At 35.9% G+C, this 16,863-nt stretch overlaps 1 protein-coding gene across 1 annotated transcript in view; it reads left to right on the plus strand.

Moving 5' to 3' along the window:
- The first annotated feature begins 5,303 nt into the window (after window positions 1-5,303).
- The window catches only part of LOC129945811 (uncharacterized), a 37,022-nt gene continuing 25,462 nt past the window's right edge, over window positions 5,304-16,863 (plus strand). The window contains exons 1-5 of the mRNA XM_056055744.1: window positions 5,304-5,716; window positions 12,359-12,527; window positions 12,590-12,805; window positions 13,091-13,769; window positions 13,838-14,259. Of these exons, the coding sequence (XP_055911719.1) occupies window positions 5,510-5,716; window positions 12,359-12,527; window positions 12,590-12,805; window positions 13,091-13,769; window positions 13,838-14,259 (1,693 nt within the window). The 5' untranslated portion in view covers window positions 5,304-5,509. The remainder of the gene's footprint in view (window positions 5,717-12,358; window positions 12,528-12,589; window positions 12,806-13,090; window positions 13,770-13,837; window positions 14,260-16,863) is intronic.

The following is a 16,863-nucleotide window of genomic DNA, read 5'->3' on the forward strand; positions in this document are numbered from 1 at the left end:
AAGAATTATGTGCAGTATATGAGTTAAATTATTTATATTTTATGAAAAATACAATGTAAAATAAAAGCGCAATCTTGATACGCAAATTAGATAACTGAAGTAAATAGTTTTATTATATTTAAGAAAATAATTCTTACATAATTACTTAAGGTGGCTCTACAGTCCTATGTGTACAAGGGCTTCACCGAAAAAACTTCTCCGTCTAGCTCGGCCCCTAGCTAGATGTCTCTAGTTACGCGCTCCAACTTGGGTGAGGTCGCTGTACAGCCCGTACAGCTCGTCGTTCTATCTTCTCCTCCACCTTTGATGCATACGGGACTGTAGATCACACGAAGAACTTTTCTCTCAAACCGACGAAAGGTGCTTTCATCCTCTTTTGTCATAGTCCATGCTCCTGCACCGTCCACAGATCGACCGTGGACTTATCTGATCTAAAACCACACTGATAAGGACCTATCAGGTTGTTGACGATAGGCTTTAGACGTTCACATATAACGGCAGAGAAGATTTTGTAAGCGATGTTAATTAGACTGATTCCTCTATAGTTGGTGCAGCTTAGAGGGTCTTCTTTTTTCAGGATCGGGCATACAATACTGAGGTTTCATTCATCGGGCATGCTTTCTTCCGAACATATCTTACAGATAAGTTGGTGCATGCTCCTAACCAACTTATCTCCAGCTGCTTTAAAGAGCTCGGCATTCAGGCTCCAGCGGCTTTATTAGACTTCAGCTTAGATATGGCAATCCTTACTTCGTCTAAGTCGGGAGGACGGGAGTGTTGGCTTTCATCGTCTATGTTGAATGGATCATCTCGCCTTACAGTGGAATTCGGTTCGTCATCGCCGTTACAGTCTGCAGAAGTGGTCCTTCCATATAGTCAGCATTGACTGCGGTTTCACTATGATGTTTCCACTTCCGTCTTTGCAGCCTTCGGTTCTAGGTTTATGTACCTGTGAATTTCATTTCAACTGTTCATAAAACTTTCGAACTTCCCTAAAACAAGAAACAAAAAATATAAAGATGTATGATTTTGCATCATCATCTAAGATGAACCACGGGTGGTCAAAGTGTTGGCACAGCAGCCAGCTGTTCAAGCGGCCAAGCCAACCAATGATCATTTTCAAAGTCCGATAGTGCACGTCGTTGGTTATAATAACCACTTGCCTTTATGTATAAAATATATATGTCATTTTTGCTTTTAAACCTCTCAACATCTTCGACTGAACGCTTCTCATGCCCTCTCTTTCTCCTGCTGAAAAGCCGGTGTTCCTATTGCCGCTTCTGCTCATAGAGCTCATGAGCAGCTTTGCGTGCCTGTTGTTTGGCTTCATTTGCCTATTTTGCCTTGGGTCTGGAAACCCGAAGTGCTACCTTGGCTACAACGAGGTAGTGGTTGGAATCGATGTTAGTTCCTCGGATAGTTCAAACATCTATGATGCTGGAAGCGTGTCTGGCGTCGATCGCAATATGGTCAATCTGGTTTACAGTAGATTGATCTGGAGAAGTTCAAGTTCCTTTGTGGATGTTGAGGTGTGGAAAACGCGTACCATGACGTTTCGTCCCGCAGCAAAATCTATGAGCCTGATTGCGTTGTCGGAAGTGTTGTTGTGCAGGATGTTTTCCCTTCCTAACTTGGCATTAAAATCGCTCAGGACAATTTTAATATCGTAGCTAGGACACTGCTCATATCAAAGATCATATCTTTGGTGTTGTCATCCTTCTCTTCTGTGGAGGCGTGCGCGGATATCAGGCTATTGTAATTTAGCCTTTATGGGGTAGTTATGAGGCGCTCGTTGATGTATCTATAGCTTAATACTTCTTGCCTAAGTCTGGCTGCAATGACAAAGCCGCATCCAAATAAGAGATGTTGGTTTTCGTGGTAGCAGTCACCATGCAGTTTTTCATCCGCTTTTTGCCCGGCCCATCCCATCGAATTTCCTGGATGGCGATGATGTCTGCTTTATAGCAGTCTAGGGCCTCCGTTAATTCTTCGGCCGCACGTGGCCTGTTAAGGGACCTAACATTCCACGTGCATATCCTAAGTTCGTTGTCCTTTATTCGTTTGCGTCAACAGTAAATCCGTTCGTATCCGAGGCTTGTTGGTGCTTCGCAACTATGATGTTCTTACGTGGCCAGGAAGTCACCCCGTCGAAGGAGAGGTGCCTTAGTGGAAACACCTCTCTCCCCTCTCTCGTTTGCTGCCACAAACAACTTTTCACTATAGTTGGAACCCATTCTAAAAATATAACGAAATGATAACCATAGCGTCTTGGTTCTGTCTCGCTTCGTACTTGTCATGGTCTCACATCTATAGTCTTTTGGTCTAGTCTCATCTCTCTCGCCATGATTTCCAGAAACCATGAATTTGGTTTACTTACTTAAGATGGTGCTACAGTCCTGTGTGAACCAAAGCCTCACCAAACAAGCTTCTCCATCTAGTTCGGTTTCAAACTAGATGTTTCCCGTCAAGCTGAGTGCGGCCTACACCGAGGGTTCCTGTGGGCGTAGATACCAAGACTTTACGGGATGGAGCATTGGTTTCCATGTTCTCGACGTGACCCAGCCACCTCAGTTGTTGGACTTTAAACCTCATTCTCTTCCTCCACTCACCTTCTATGCATACGGGACCGTAGAACACGCGAAGAACTTTTCTTTCTTGTTGACAGCGTGCACTTTGTTTTACCCTCACTAACTTTAAACCAATTTTTTCCGCCTCGGTTTCTAAACAACGCCGTTCGACGTTGTATCATCTGGAAACCTGAAGTGCTACCTTTGAATACAACTAGTCGATGGAGTCGATGTTGGAAGCGTTTCTAGCGTCGATTGCAATATGCTCGATGACTCACCTTTAGCTCAAGACTTGTTGCCTAAGTCTGGTTTCAATGTGAAAGCCCCATTCAAATAAGTGTTGTTGGTTTTCTCGGTAGCAGTCACCATACTAAATATCGCAGTTTTTCATACTTTTTTTGGCCGGCCCATCCCATCGCATTTCCATTTATAGCAGTCTAAGGCCTCAGCTAATTCTTCGGATGCACTTGGTCTATATTGTCCTTAAATCTTTTGTGTGGGTTGTCAATTGTAAATCCATCCTTATCCGAAGCCCTGACGCACGTCCTTCAATCTAAAGAATTGATTTCACTCCAAGTTTAAGAGCTAGTATAACTACTCCTTACACTCCCTGACTCCTAATACGTCAGTCGTAGTAGCCCTATACGATGTTCATTAAATAGTTCAACCTAACTGGAATTCCATCTTCTCTAGAGCATAAACCGTTAAAAAAAGAGAGTGAGACAGGAAACTTTACGACGATGATCGATCGACGTTAATGATCCTATGATAGTATTATCACCAATCAATCTAAATGTTCTATGTTCAATACTGTCCAAGAGGATTAAGTAAGTTGTAGGAGCACCAGCCCAGATATGGCAGTTATACTCAAGTTTTAAACGTATATAAGTCTTGTAAATAGCAGCCATCGCCTTAGAAACCCCAAACATCTTGCTGCATTTTTGGAAACATCGCGTATGTGATCATTCCACAAGATGTGGTTGGTGGTTACACCGAGAATATTGAGATGTTCAGTCTCCTCGATGCAAGTGTCATCCTGGATAATGGAAAGGGGTGTATATCTCGCTTTAACAATACAATTTAGCATTGGGTTTTCGAAGCATTAAATTCCATGCGGTTTTTTAATCCCCATAGTACAATGCTGTTTAAGTCGGAATTTAATGAGCTTATCATATTTTGTTGTTGCAGTTCCACATCCAAAGAAGAGGGATATGAGTCTGAAAACAAATATGAAAAGCTAAGAGTACTATCGTCAGCGAAACAATGTATTGGACTAGAAGTTGGAGACAGGTGATCATTAATAAAAATGAGAAAGAGTGATGGAGATAAAACAGAGCCTTGCGGAACATCAGAATTTATTTTGAGGTTTTCAGACTTGAACCTATTCAATACAACTTGTATTGAAAGTTTCGAAAGGTAATTACTAATCCAATGAAGCAGAGATTCATAAAAACCCAAAGCAAGAATTTTCGATAAAAGAGCCTGATGCCAAACCCTTTCAAATGCTTTTGAAATATCAAGTCCAATAATCTTACTTTCTTCAAAACGATGTAAAGATTTGCTCCACTATTTGGTGAGATGAACTATGAGATCACCAGTGGACCAGTGGAAAAAGCTTTTGATCTCCGAGATATTTCTTGAGCTGATAATTAATCAACGTTTCCATGATTTAAGAAAGAAGTAACGTAAGTGCAATCGGTCGGTAATCAGAGGTTAAGGAAGATTCGGCTTTTTTGGGAATAGGCGGGACAAACGCGGTTTTCCATCCTGTCGGAACGACACCTGTGGAGTAGGGCAGATGAAAAGGCTTACGCAGTGGTTTCGCCAACTTTGAGCAGAATTTTCATATTTCTGGTATTTATTTAGACTTAGGGCGATTATGACATAGTTCTTCTTAAAACAAATATATGCAAAAGTCGTTGCTACCTAATGCTGTCTCCTTGAAATCATGTGTCATCCATATCCATGTCATACAATTTCCATCATTCGATCATCTTGTTGAACGTTATGAATCCCCACAATTGACAACCAATAATTTATGACCTCAAAAAGTATAATCTGCCAAAGTTCGGAAATCCCTTTAGGAGAACCCCTAACTTTAAATTATAAAGCTATGTCTTCAACTATACAAAGCACTTCTTGGGAGAATTTTTTTAATCATTTATCATTCAATTATAAAATGACTTAATTTATACGAAAGTAGCCGCCTTTCGACCACGCGACATCTTCTATCTCTCTGTTTCTCTCGCACACTCGATTACGCTTTTGCCCCCCCCCCTCTGCTGTATTCCCCACCAATTATTAATTAAACAAATTATAATAAAAATAACAAATATTTGTGTTGCCACTGATATAAAGCTTTTACGCTTGTGCATACATACCAGATACATATCATTTACTTCAGTTGTTCAAAGAACTAAGAACTTTTGAACTTTCTAATGATTGATAGTATTAATAAAATAATAAAGTTATATTTATACATATCTTTATTATCTATATTGGGAAAAACAAACACCTAAGGGATGTCCATTCTATTGATAGTACTGGTCATAGACTATAGACATAGCCCCTGTGATGTTAAACAGGTTCTGTGTGATTTTAGATACTTTTTTACTCACATGCAAGAGTGACTCTGAAACTGCAAAGTTATGTGAAGTAAGTAAATAAGTAATTAATATTAATAAAGCTTGAAGCTGGTTCGTCTGAGCGGGAATTCAAAGATTTGTCTTGATTAAAAAAAAGCAGCAAAATTATTGAAAGGTTTAAGATGATAATCTCAATCTCAGAAATATTGCATTTTAGTTTTGTACGGAACTCAAGAGTGTAACTTATCTATTCATTGGCGCCGGCGGATTTTGATTTTTTCAACAGAAACTTGTTGTTATTGAATGATAAGTTTTTGTTTTATATGTTAAGTGCGAAAAAATTGATACGTTAAGGAAATGTTTTTACAAATTGTATTAGTGATTGCGATAGTCGCGTTTATTGTTGAAAATTCACAAGCTGCAACACCAGAGATTCCCTGCCCTGATGTATTTCAATATTCTCAATCTAAGGGAGAAAATGTTGGAATTATAACTGTCAATGATGTAGATTACGGAGACACTGTAGTGGATATAAAGTTATCACAATTAGAAGATGTTGACTCGGTAAGTGTAATTAAATTGAAAATAATATCTTGCTGAAAGTTGAGGCTTTGCACAGATTTTGTATTGAACAAGTTATTTAGTGCCACGGTTATGAGATCATATTCATATGCAAGATCTCAGCTAATAGGACGAAAGCGTGTGAAATTATCATCGTCAAATTTGCATACTTTCATTTTGTGACAAAGCGCACGGATGCGGTGCTACGACCCACAGCTAAAACAAGCAGAAACTTAGTTTCTTGACATGGTTTGAATATGACATCCCAAGACTTCGACTATATAGGCGCCTGGACGCTGTTCTTGTCTAGTTATGAAGGTTGTCAAAATTGTTGCTTTTTTGATATAATTTTCTAATGATATATGAATTGGAAATCCAGACCTATTCCAGTCACGCAGCACAAATTCATCAAATTTTCACCAATGAATGAAGATTTTGTCTAAAAAGGTGTTAATAATTTAACGTTATTCACGAAAAAGCGGTTTGCTATCAAAAACAACTAAAATCTTTCTTTTCACACAATCATCAATTTGAAAAAAGAAACGTTAGTAAAGGTTTAAATTTTTTTATAAGATCTTTCCAAGAGAAAGAGCAACAATTCAGGTTATTAAGAAGAAAGCTTGAATAAGAGATCACAAATTTGATATTAAATTGCCTTTAAATTCCTGAAACTCGTCTTTAATTTTATCTTATTTTTTTTTTGACACACATAAATAGTGTAAAGGCCCAACTATAATAGGCATAAGCTAGCATATGCGCTCATAAACGTGCGAATACAAAGAATCTCAATACGAGTGAACATAATGGAGTCTAGCTCCAACTAAACAACTATAGTTGAAATACGAAATGTACGTTAAGTAAAGGGTGATTTTTTTGAGGTTAGGATTTTCAGACATGGTGTCAAAGAGAAAGATGCTCAGTATGCTTTGACATTTTATCATGAATAGACTTACTAACGAGCGACGCTTGCAAATCATTGAATTTTATTACCAAAATCAGTGTTCGGTTCGAAATGTGAAAATCCGCTTTTTTATCGACAAATTTTGTACAGCGATGAGGCTCATTTCTGGTTGAATGGCTACGTAAATAAGCAAAATTGCCGCATTTGGAGTGAAGAGCAACCAGAAGCCGTTCAAGAACTGCCCATGCATCCCGAAAAATGCACTGTTTGGCGTGGTTTTTACGCTGGTGGAATCATTGGACCGTATTTTTTCAAAGATGCTGTTGGACGCAACGTTACGGTGAATGGCGATCGCTATCGTTCAATGCTAACAAACTTTTTGTTGCCAAAAATGGAAGAACTGAACTTGGTTGACATGTGGTTTCAACAAGATGGCGCTACATGCCACACAGCTCGCGATTCTATGGCCATTTTGAGGGGAACAATTCATCTCAAGTTGGCCACCAAGATCATGCGATTTGACGCCTTCAGACTATTTTTTGTGGGGCTACGTCAAGTCTAAAGTCTACACAAATAAGCCAGCAACTATTCCAGCTTTGGAAAACAACATTTCCAAAGAAATTAGGGCTATTCCGGCCGAAATGCTCGAAAAAGTTACCCAAAATTGGACTTTCCGAATGGACGCGGTCAACATTTAAATGAAATTATCTTCAAAAAATAAATGTCATAGACCAATCTAACGTTTCAAATAAAGAATCGATGAGATCTTGCAAATTTTATGCGTTTTTTTTTTAAAGTTCTCAAGCTCTTAAAAAATCACCGTTTATTTATTAAATTATTGTAAAAGCTTTGAATCTCTTGAGAACTAAAGTAAACAGAGATTCTGTAACGTGTAATTTTTGAGTTTCTTTCCAACTCATTTGCTTAATTGTTTTTATTTAATTTTTAGAAAAATCATGTACTTAAATGCACCTATTTGCTCAAATTCAAGAAAAAAACATTTTCTCTCAACAATTTTTAATTTTTGAACACCTTAAAGACCTTACTAAAGGTTCACGCAAAACAGTAATTTTTTAGTAGTATTTGTCTTCTAGTAAGCAGATTGATCACGAAAGTGATAATAGACGCCGGGAAAATATACGTAAATTATCCAATTCTGTTTTATTTCCCTACTTTCTCATTTTTTAAGTTCTCGCGTTTTCGTAGCGTTCTTCGCAACACAATTTCTTGGAAACTTGGAAGGCTTTCATATAAAGAGATTTGTCAAAATTCAATTATAACACCATATCTTGCTGGACAATTCTAAAATAATGTTATTCCCAAAGTTGTCACTTTAGCCTTTGAAAAATGTAAATATTTATAAGGTTAATATACAAATTATGTTATTTAAATTCTGTCAGCCTCTTTTACAGAGCTTTAAAGAACACTTTCAAGCGGTTTTCAAAAACTCGTCTTTATGTTAACTGAATGTGTGATTTTATCAACAATTGAAATTAAATTTTATAAAAAAAAGTGAAAGAAAATTGCTCAATTCATATTTCTAAGATTTCCTTATTCGCAGAAATCCAAACAAATTTTCTCATACAAATTTATCACTGTCCTGTCAAAAATCTGAGATCAGAATTGTAATGATTCAAGAAATCGCTATTGCACAATTAAAAAAGGATGAAAATAATTGCAAAGCTAATTTGATTGCATTCCCCTGCTCTATCAATCCGTCTGAGAACATTCTCAGAAACCTTAAAACTGGCCAAATAAGTTTTAGATTCTTGAAAATGTATATCTATATAATTTTCTTAACACGAAAACTCATTGATAACTGCAAGAGTTTCAAGCCTCTCTGGACTTAGTCTGAACGGAATTAAAACCTAACTTCGCAGTATTTGCGTGTCAGGTTTATGGGTTTTTTTTTTACAAAATCAAAACAAACAATTAATTATGTACGTAACTAAACGGTGATTTTTTAAGAGCTTGAGAACTTTAAAAAAAAACGCATAAAATTAGCAAAATCTCATCGATTCTTTATTTGAAACGTTAGATTGGTCCATGACATTTACTTTTTGAAGATAATTTCATTTAAATGTTGACCGCGGCTGCGTCTTAGGTGGTCCATTTGGAAAGTCCAATTTTGAGTAACTTTTTCGAGCATTTCGGCCGGAATAGCCCGAATTTCTTCGGAAATGTTGTCTTCCAAAGCTGGAATAGTTGCTGGCTTATTTGTGTAGACTTAAGACTTGACGTAGCCCCACAAAAAATAGACTAAAGGCGTCAAATCGCATGATATTGGTGGCCAACTTACCGGTCCATTCCTTGAGATGAATTGTTCTCCGAAGTTTTCCCTCAAAATGGCCATAGAATCGCGAGCTGTGTGGCATGTAGCGCCATCTTGTTGAAACCACATGTCAACCAAGTTCAGTTCTTCCATTTTTGGCAACAAAAAGTTTGTTAGCATTGAACGATAGCGATCGCCATTCACCGTAACGTTGCGTCCAACAACATCTTTGAAAAAATACGGTCCAATGATTCCACCAGCGTACAAACCACACCAAACAGTGCATTTTTCGGGATGCATGGCCAGTTCTTGAACGGCTTCTGGTTGCTCTTCACTCCAAATGCGGCAATTTTGCTTATTTACGTAGCCATTCAACCAGAAATGAGCCGCATCGCTGAACAAAATTTGTCGATAAAAAAACGGATTTTCTGCCAACTTTTCTAGGGCCCATTCACTGAAAATTCGACGTTGTGATCGTTCGGCTTCAGTTCTTGCACGAGCTGTATTTTATACGGTTTTACACCAAGATCTTTGCGTAAAATCTTTCATGTGGTCGAATAACACAAACCCAATTGCTCCGAACGGCGACGAATCGACATTTCACGGTCTTCAGCAACACTCTCAGAAACAGACGCAATATTCTCTTCTGTACGCACTGTACGCATTCGTGTGGTTGGTTTAATGTCCAATAAAGTAAACTGAGTGCGAAACTTGGTCACAATCGCATTAATTGTTTGCTCACTTGGTCGATTATGTAGACCATAAATCGGACGTAAAGCGCGAAACACATTTCGAACCGAACACTGATTTTGGTAATAAAATTCAATGATTTGCAAGCGTTGCTCGTTAGTAAGTCTATTTATGATGAAATGTGAAAGCATACTGAGCATCTTTCTCTTTGACACCATGTCTGAAATCCCGCGTGATCTGTCAAATACTAATGCATGAAAATCCTAACCTCAAAAAAATCACCCTTTATTATATTCAATATTAAGTAGACACCTATTGTTTAGTCAGGTTAGTAAAGCCAAATCCACCAGCAATTCCAACATGTTTTTTTATTTAAATTAAATGCAATATTATAGACAGTTAATAGAAATTTTCCAATAAAATTTTTCAATTTCTTACATTAAACAAAAAAAACGCAGCACCATATCCTTTGCATGAAATTTTCCAAACTTGACTAAAGATCTTTAAAGTCTTGAATAGATTGTAGAACTTTAGTGGGCCCACATACAAAAATCTGAAAGTGATTTAATAACAAGATTTGAGTGTCCGAGTTTTATCGTCTCTTCGAGAAATAACACGTTCAGGAAAATATGATTTATAACACGGCCTTATATTTTGAAGACTTACATACACTTATCTTACATTAATTGTAAATAATTTTGAAACTTATCGTCAAATTAATATTCGTATATGTCAGATTTTCAACTGAAAAAAAATAGTTTAAAACTAAGTTTGACACATGTCGAATTCCAGCCCTATACTTTTGAGACCGCAAAAAAGATAACTCGTTATATGTAAGTATAGTCAAATATGCCATCTTGTTATATTGAAATGTTCCAAAACTAAGCCATTAATCGGGAAAATATCTAACATAATTATTGCAATGTTTGGATTTTAGGTAAATATTTATATTATTTGATTTTTGTACCTTATTTTCTTTTTACTTACTTTTTTTCCATTCCTGTATGGGACAATTTCTAGCATTTCCAAATGAAACGCTCCCAAAACATACATATCTCTAAACAATTGTATGTTTGCTTTTCAAAATTACATTTTTAGAACACTTTTGGAATTTTAAAATGCTTTCATATGTAGGGAGTCGTGAAAAACTTAAAATGCATGATTTTAATAATAATTCTTTCGAATGTAACTGTGTAACTGATTTTGAGACGGTCAAGGAAATTAACGTTGTGAAATCAAATGCAATAGGTTATGATGGTGTTTCTCTAAGATTTATCAAGATGGTTTTGCCTTACATTTATTTTATTTTTGCCCACATAATAAATGGCTGTATTTTGAAATCTAAATTTCCAGCAATATGGTACCAAATATTTTATGGTAAAATTATTCCAATGCGCGAAAACTCCAACAGAACTGGACTTGAAAATCGTATACCAATAAGTATTTTACTGTACCTTTCCAAAAGTTTTAAAACTTAAGGGGGTATTCTGGTCTAGAGACATGAATTTTAGGTAATTTTTGAAGTGCTGTAGAAAAAAGCAAGCAACAATTTTACCATCAATTTTTGTATACATTATTTATTTACATTAGAAGCATACAAAAAAAATAAAAAAGTAAAAAAAAATAAAAATTCCGTTAGTTATCAGCTGAGCGGTGCGTCTCAAAAATTTGGTGCGTGACCATACCCACGAATTTAACTCTCCTAGAAATCTGAAATCAGAAACTAAAAAAGATTATTAATCTACAATAATGTCGCAATGTCTGGAACTACGGAAAAGCTACAAACATTTTTTTTACAAAATGGCGACTGTCCAAAGAAAAATAAAAAAAAATCACAATTTTTTTGAACATTCTTCGATTTGTTAAAAATAGTAAAAATGAAAATTGGGGGATCGCCGTAGTTCCGGACATAGACAAGTCCCTAAAGAAGACTCTCTTAAAATTTCAAGTAAATCGGTTCGGCAGAACCTGAGAAATCGTGGGTATCAGATTCAAAAAGACAGTTCTGAGAAAAACGTGGTTAAAGTACCCCATTATGTCTTTTGTTCTATTAGTTGCAGCCCAACCGATTTGGATGGCTGCTCAGCAAAATACTTATTTCTCCGAAAATAATTTGAATTTGGGAAAATCCTCTCGTAGACATATTCTTAAAAAGTTAAACTATGAAAATATGAAAAGAAAAAAAATCGATTTTTTTTTAATTTCTAGACCAGAATACCCCCTTAAAGGATGAATCAAATCAATTGCTATGTAAGCCAAAATAGCCTAATAATGTCAGTCTTGTTTTGGGGAAAACCATCCAATTGTAAACATTCTTGAGGAATTGCGAATTGAGTTTAATAAAAATAATATCTCAGTGTTGCCCATAATTTATAACTTGGAAAAAATGCATCTCTTTTAGTTACAAACTACTTAAAAGATAGACTTTCAATTCCTTATGCCGTTTGTCGAGATGCATGATGATTGATCTAAACGCTGATGAGAGGGCTATGAGGTCATTTACTACCTTTATCGATCCAAATTTCAGGCATTGTTATACGCTTATGTTAATAGCCATGAGTTAAACGACTTATTTAATTTAAAAGTAATAATATAATGTCATTATTTTATATTCATTTTAATTTTTTTCTTGATCTTTTAATTTACGAATGTTAAAGTACAAACTAAAAGAACTTATTCTTAATGTACCTCCCATATTTTCAATATCAAAATATACAAAATACGATAAAAACAAAAGAAACTTTTATTTAATTTCCATTTTAACTTCTTTTCCGTTTTAAAGGACTACGTAGGAAAATTATCTTTGAATTTCGATATCAATAAAAGCTCAGAATATATAGAAACAGGAACTCCATTTACGTATAAAGTTAGATTTGCACTTGAAGATGTTATACCCAGAGTTGAGGAAATTAAATTAAATGGCCTTCGAATATGTTTTAATGACAGATTCGGTAAGTTATGATATATATTTCTAGCTTATATCATTGTTAAAAATGGAACTTTTCTATTTAAGATCCAGAAGACCGTACAACAATTGATTTGCAACACACTTTGACAGTTCCACAACCGTTTAAACGAAGTCAAAAAAAGAAAAACAGAATCACAACCACTGAGGCACCATTGCGTAGATCTACTACAACAACAACAACAAGACGACCTATTACAACAACAAGCAGGCCCACTACGTTAACAACGCCAACAACTACAACTACAACAACAATCAGACCTAGTAAGCTAAGCCCTGTTTAAATGTCTCAGAGTGCACTAAAGATTTAAGTCCATTGTAACTTATTTAGTAACAGTTGACAATCCTACCAAACTTCCGAGTTTAAACTTAAAAGATTTGGATTTAACGTCCCACTGAAAGGTATTGTAATCGGTCCGATTTGTGGAAGTGAACATTTTGACCTTTCTCGACGTTGTAGGGGTTGCAAGCTCAAATCTGAATTACATAATAGGGACACACGTTTAAATACAAATCTATTTGTTTTAATTATGTATAATTTATTTGCAGTTTCAAGAAATGACTTACCCAGCTTTTTAACCAATGAACGTTTTAATCCAACATCATCATCAAATAGAGGATTACTGTTTGGTTCTGTTCCAAATGCAGGTCCGCTAAGAACTTTTACCACAACAACTACTACAACTAAAGCTCCACAGCTGCCAATTAACTTTGATTTTCTAACTTCTGCTACTAGTACGACCACAAATCGTCCTCCACGTTTTTCATTTCAATCTCTACAACAGCCAAATACACGTTTTAACTTTATATCAAGACCAAATGAAAAAGAATGGAGAACTATCAATAGGGTCTGCGGTTTGGAGAACTCCGATAACCACAGTAATCTTGTTGTTAACGGCACAAACGTACCCAGATCAAAATTTCCTTGGATTGCTGCAATTTTCAAAAGGAACATTTTAAGGCCACCATCTTTCCAGTGTGGCGGGAGTCTAATAACATCACGAACAGTAATCAGTGCAGCTCATTGCTTCGACTCGGACTCTAATGAGATTCCTGAAAAGGATATTGTGATATCTGTGGGAAGACATAACCTTGACGAATGGTCTGATTCTGATGGTGCGATTGTCAATCGAAATGTGGAGAAAATTATTCGGCATCCGGACTACGATCCGTCACTTGAAATAAACGATGCAGATATAGCAATTGTTCAGCTTGAAGAAAGTGTCATGTAATACAATTTATTTTTAAAGTCTGCTAAAGATTTTTAAAACCTATTCGATATTTATTTAAATACAGGTTTACAGTATTCGTACGACCGGTCTGTATGTGGGAAGGTGTATTAGATGTCAGTGCAATTGTAGATATTGCGGGAATTATTGTTGGTTGGGGACGGGACGAGGATGACAATGCTTTCACCAAGACACCAAAATTAGCCACTGCTACAGTTGTTGATGAGGTGACGTGCGTAAAATCTCACACAGCATTTATACCTCATACTTCAAAACGGACGCTTTGTGCCGGCAACCGTGATGGGAGTGGACCTTGCAAAGGGGATTCCGGAAGTGGGTTAGTGATAAATGTTCAAAGAAAATGGAGGTTAAGGGGAACTGTTGCCCGTTCTCTGAGTACAAAGGATAGAGTATGTGATCTTGAGCAATACGTTGTGTACACGGACGTTGCTCAGTTCCTTGGTTGGATCTATGATAATAGTGTATTTTAAAATAATTTAAGTACAAAAATTGAATACTGAAACCTAATTATCTTAAGTTAAAATTTTGTTGAAAATAAACAAGTAAATTATTTTATATACAAAAACAACAATTCTAGTTATTAAGATCTTATAGAAAGTAATTGTGATGTGCCTGATTTGTCAAACTGAAAATATTGACATTTAAAGATCCCTACAAATTGATATTAAGAGAAATTTCAGTGAATGCGTGTGTTTGAACGTAACTTCGAACCCCATTAAATCACGATCTTCGGCGGTCCACAGCTTGAACTGGATTATATTAGACTTTTAACACAATGTTTAAAACACCAAAAGTAAGTTATTAACAAATTTTCAGCTTACTATCTCTCTTATTCAGGTTCACATAATCGAGTTCAATGAAATCTAAATCTAAATTGAAAATAGAGTGTAATTTTTTTTTCTATCATTCGATCGATTTAATAACTTCGAATACTTTTCGAAATCACCTCAAGTGACATATTATGTACATACATTACATTTCTGTCATTATACAATTTTGTTCATTGTCATAATTTATTATGTTTATGTTTGTTGTAAGCTTTAATTAAATAAATATAAAATATCAGTGTTTTTTATTTTCACTGTGTTGATGCACATTAGCTGCGGTTTACGGTTCATTGTTATAATCAGTTTTCAAATATCGGTTGAAAATGACTGCGGTATCGAAGTATAGTTTAGTTTATAAAGAAGACATTTGGTATGTTGAAAAAAAGTTTTAAATACCTTGCCCCTTCCCTTAAATACAAAGTAGAAGCTAAAACTTCTCAAGAATCAAGTGCATGCTATGAAAAACTAAAGGTATATTCCTTTAAACAATAAACCGCCGAAATTCAATTCGTTTTGAATTCGAAACAAATGAAATCGATATCGGTAAAAGTGAATTTCTGAACTCTAATTTGTATTTTTGGAATTGATTTTAATTTCATTTCGAGTAAAGGTACAATCTTATACAATTGCCACATTAAGGTAGTTTAATGTTCCGATTGTCTCAAAAAAGCAACTTGAAGCAACAAGGGAGTGCATGTTTTTGAAGTTCTTTAATTGAAAGTTTGCAGATTATAATGAAATAGTTATTTTATAGGGCACCAATGGCGAGTTTTCAGTATGGGCCACTTCACAGTCTCTGGTTTCGTCTGGGGTTTAATAAGCTCGCCATTCACGATATGCGAATTAAATAAAAACAAATTTGAACCCTCTAAAGCGCCCAGATTTAGAAACAGATTAGGGAATGCGGTCTATAAATTTGGTATAAAATAATAAAAGAAACCTTTCATTACTGTTTTGTTTATCATAAGAAGTAACAAAGTGTTGGCTTGGTTGGCTATCCTATGGTTGCTTGCCTTATGTTCTTGAATTCCAACAAACAAAGTCAGGTTGATTCGCAAAGCGGATCGGATGTAATCTCGAAGAAATTTATAACTGTGTTGCTATACATGGAAATCATGTAAAAAATGGTATGCCGTTAGTATAAACCAGCAATCCTGGAATTATTTTAAACTCTTTCTACTTTTTTAGACTCCTTAGTACAATAAGTAAATTCTGTTAAACGTCACGTAAGCGGTTCTGGCGCAGACCCTCAAAGAATAAAATAACATTTTTAAAATCTAGCTAATAACTACGAATTTAAGCATCAATTTTTCCAAACGATATAAAAAGGCCAAGTTTTCCTTCCTTAAAGTAAATCTCACTACTGAAAAAACAACACTTAAAAAATAAAAGATCTAAAATAAAGTTTTCGTTAATTTACACACACATATATCGGGGTTTTCAATAAATAAAACAAAAACGGTTTTGGATATCAAGGTAATTCTTTATTTCTGTGAAAGTGCGTTTGATGCCATTATGTATGAAATTCGATTTCTTTTACATGGCCATTACGGGCACGCTTGCAGAAGTCCAGACGGTGAACAAAATTTTCGACGGTTTTCAAGCATAAATCGGCCGATAGTCGAGGATATAGTTTAACGGCGTTAAATCGCACTTCCGAGGTTGCCAAGCGGCTGGACCATTTTGTGGGATAACACGTTCTCCAAACTTGGTTTCCAATAAATTGATTGTAATATTTGGAACGACATGTCCTCCAAGTCCATATCATCCGATTGGAGCCAAAAATATTTAGTTATCATTGAATGGTAGCGATCCCCGTATGTGGATTATTGCCTGACCAATACCGCATATTTTGTTTACTGACGAAGCCATGAGCCTCATCGCTGAAGATGATTTTTCGATGAACATCCGAATCAAGTTCTTGCTCAACCTAATTCACGAACTTCAGTTCTTGCGTCGCCGATTTAATCCTGGTAGAATGTAGGCCAAGATATTTTCCCAAATTCGACACAGTGACGTCACAGAGATGCCCAAAGAACGAAGTGTGAGATATAGATCTTTCCATCATGAAATGGCAAGCCTTACTGAAGAGAAATGTCAAAAGAGCTGCAAGAAATATGGCGTCGTTAAGTGTCCCTGTCGCCTTAGCGTAGTGTAGCGTCCCTGTTGAAAAACCATGTTCATACTAGAATGGGACACAATGCAAGTATTTTTATTTTTGAATACAATTTCGAAAATATAAATA

This window comes from Eupeodes corollae, chromosome 1, assembly GCF_945859685.1.
Source record: "Eupeodes corollae chromosome 1, idEupCoro1.1, whole genome shotgun sequence".
NCBI lineage: Eukaryota > Metazoa > Arthropoda > Insecta > Diptera > Syrphidae > Eupeodes > Eupeodes corollae.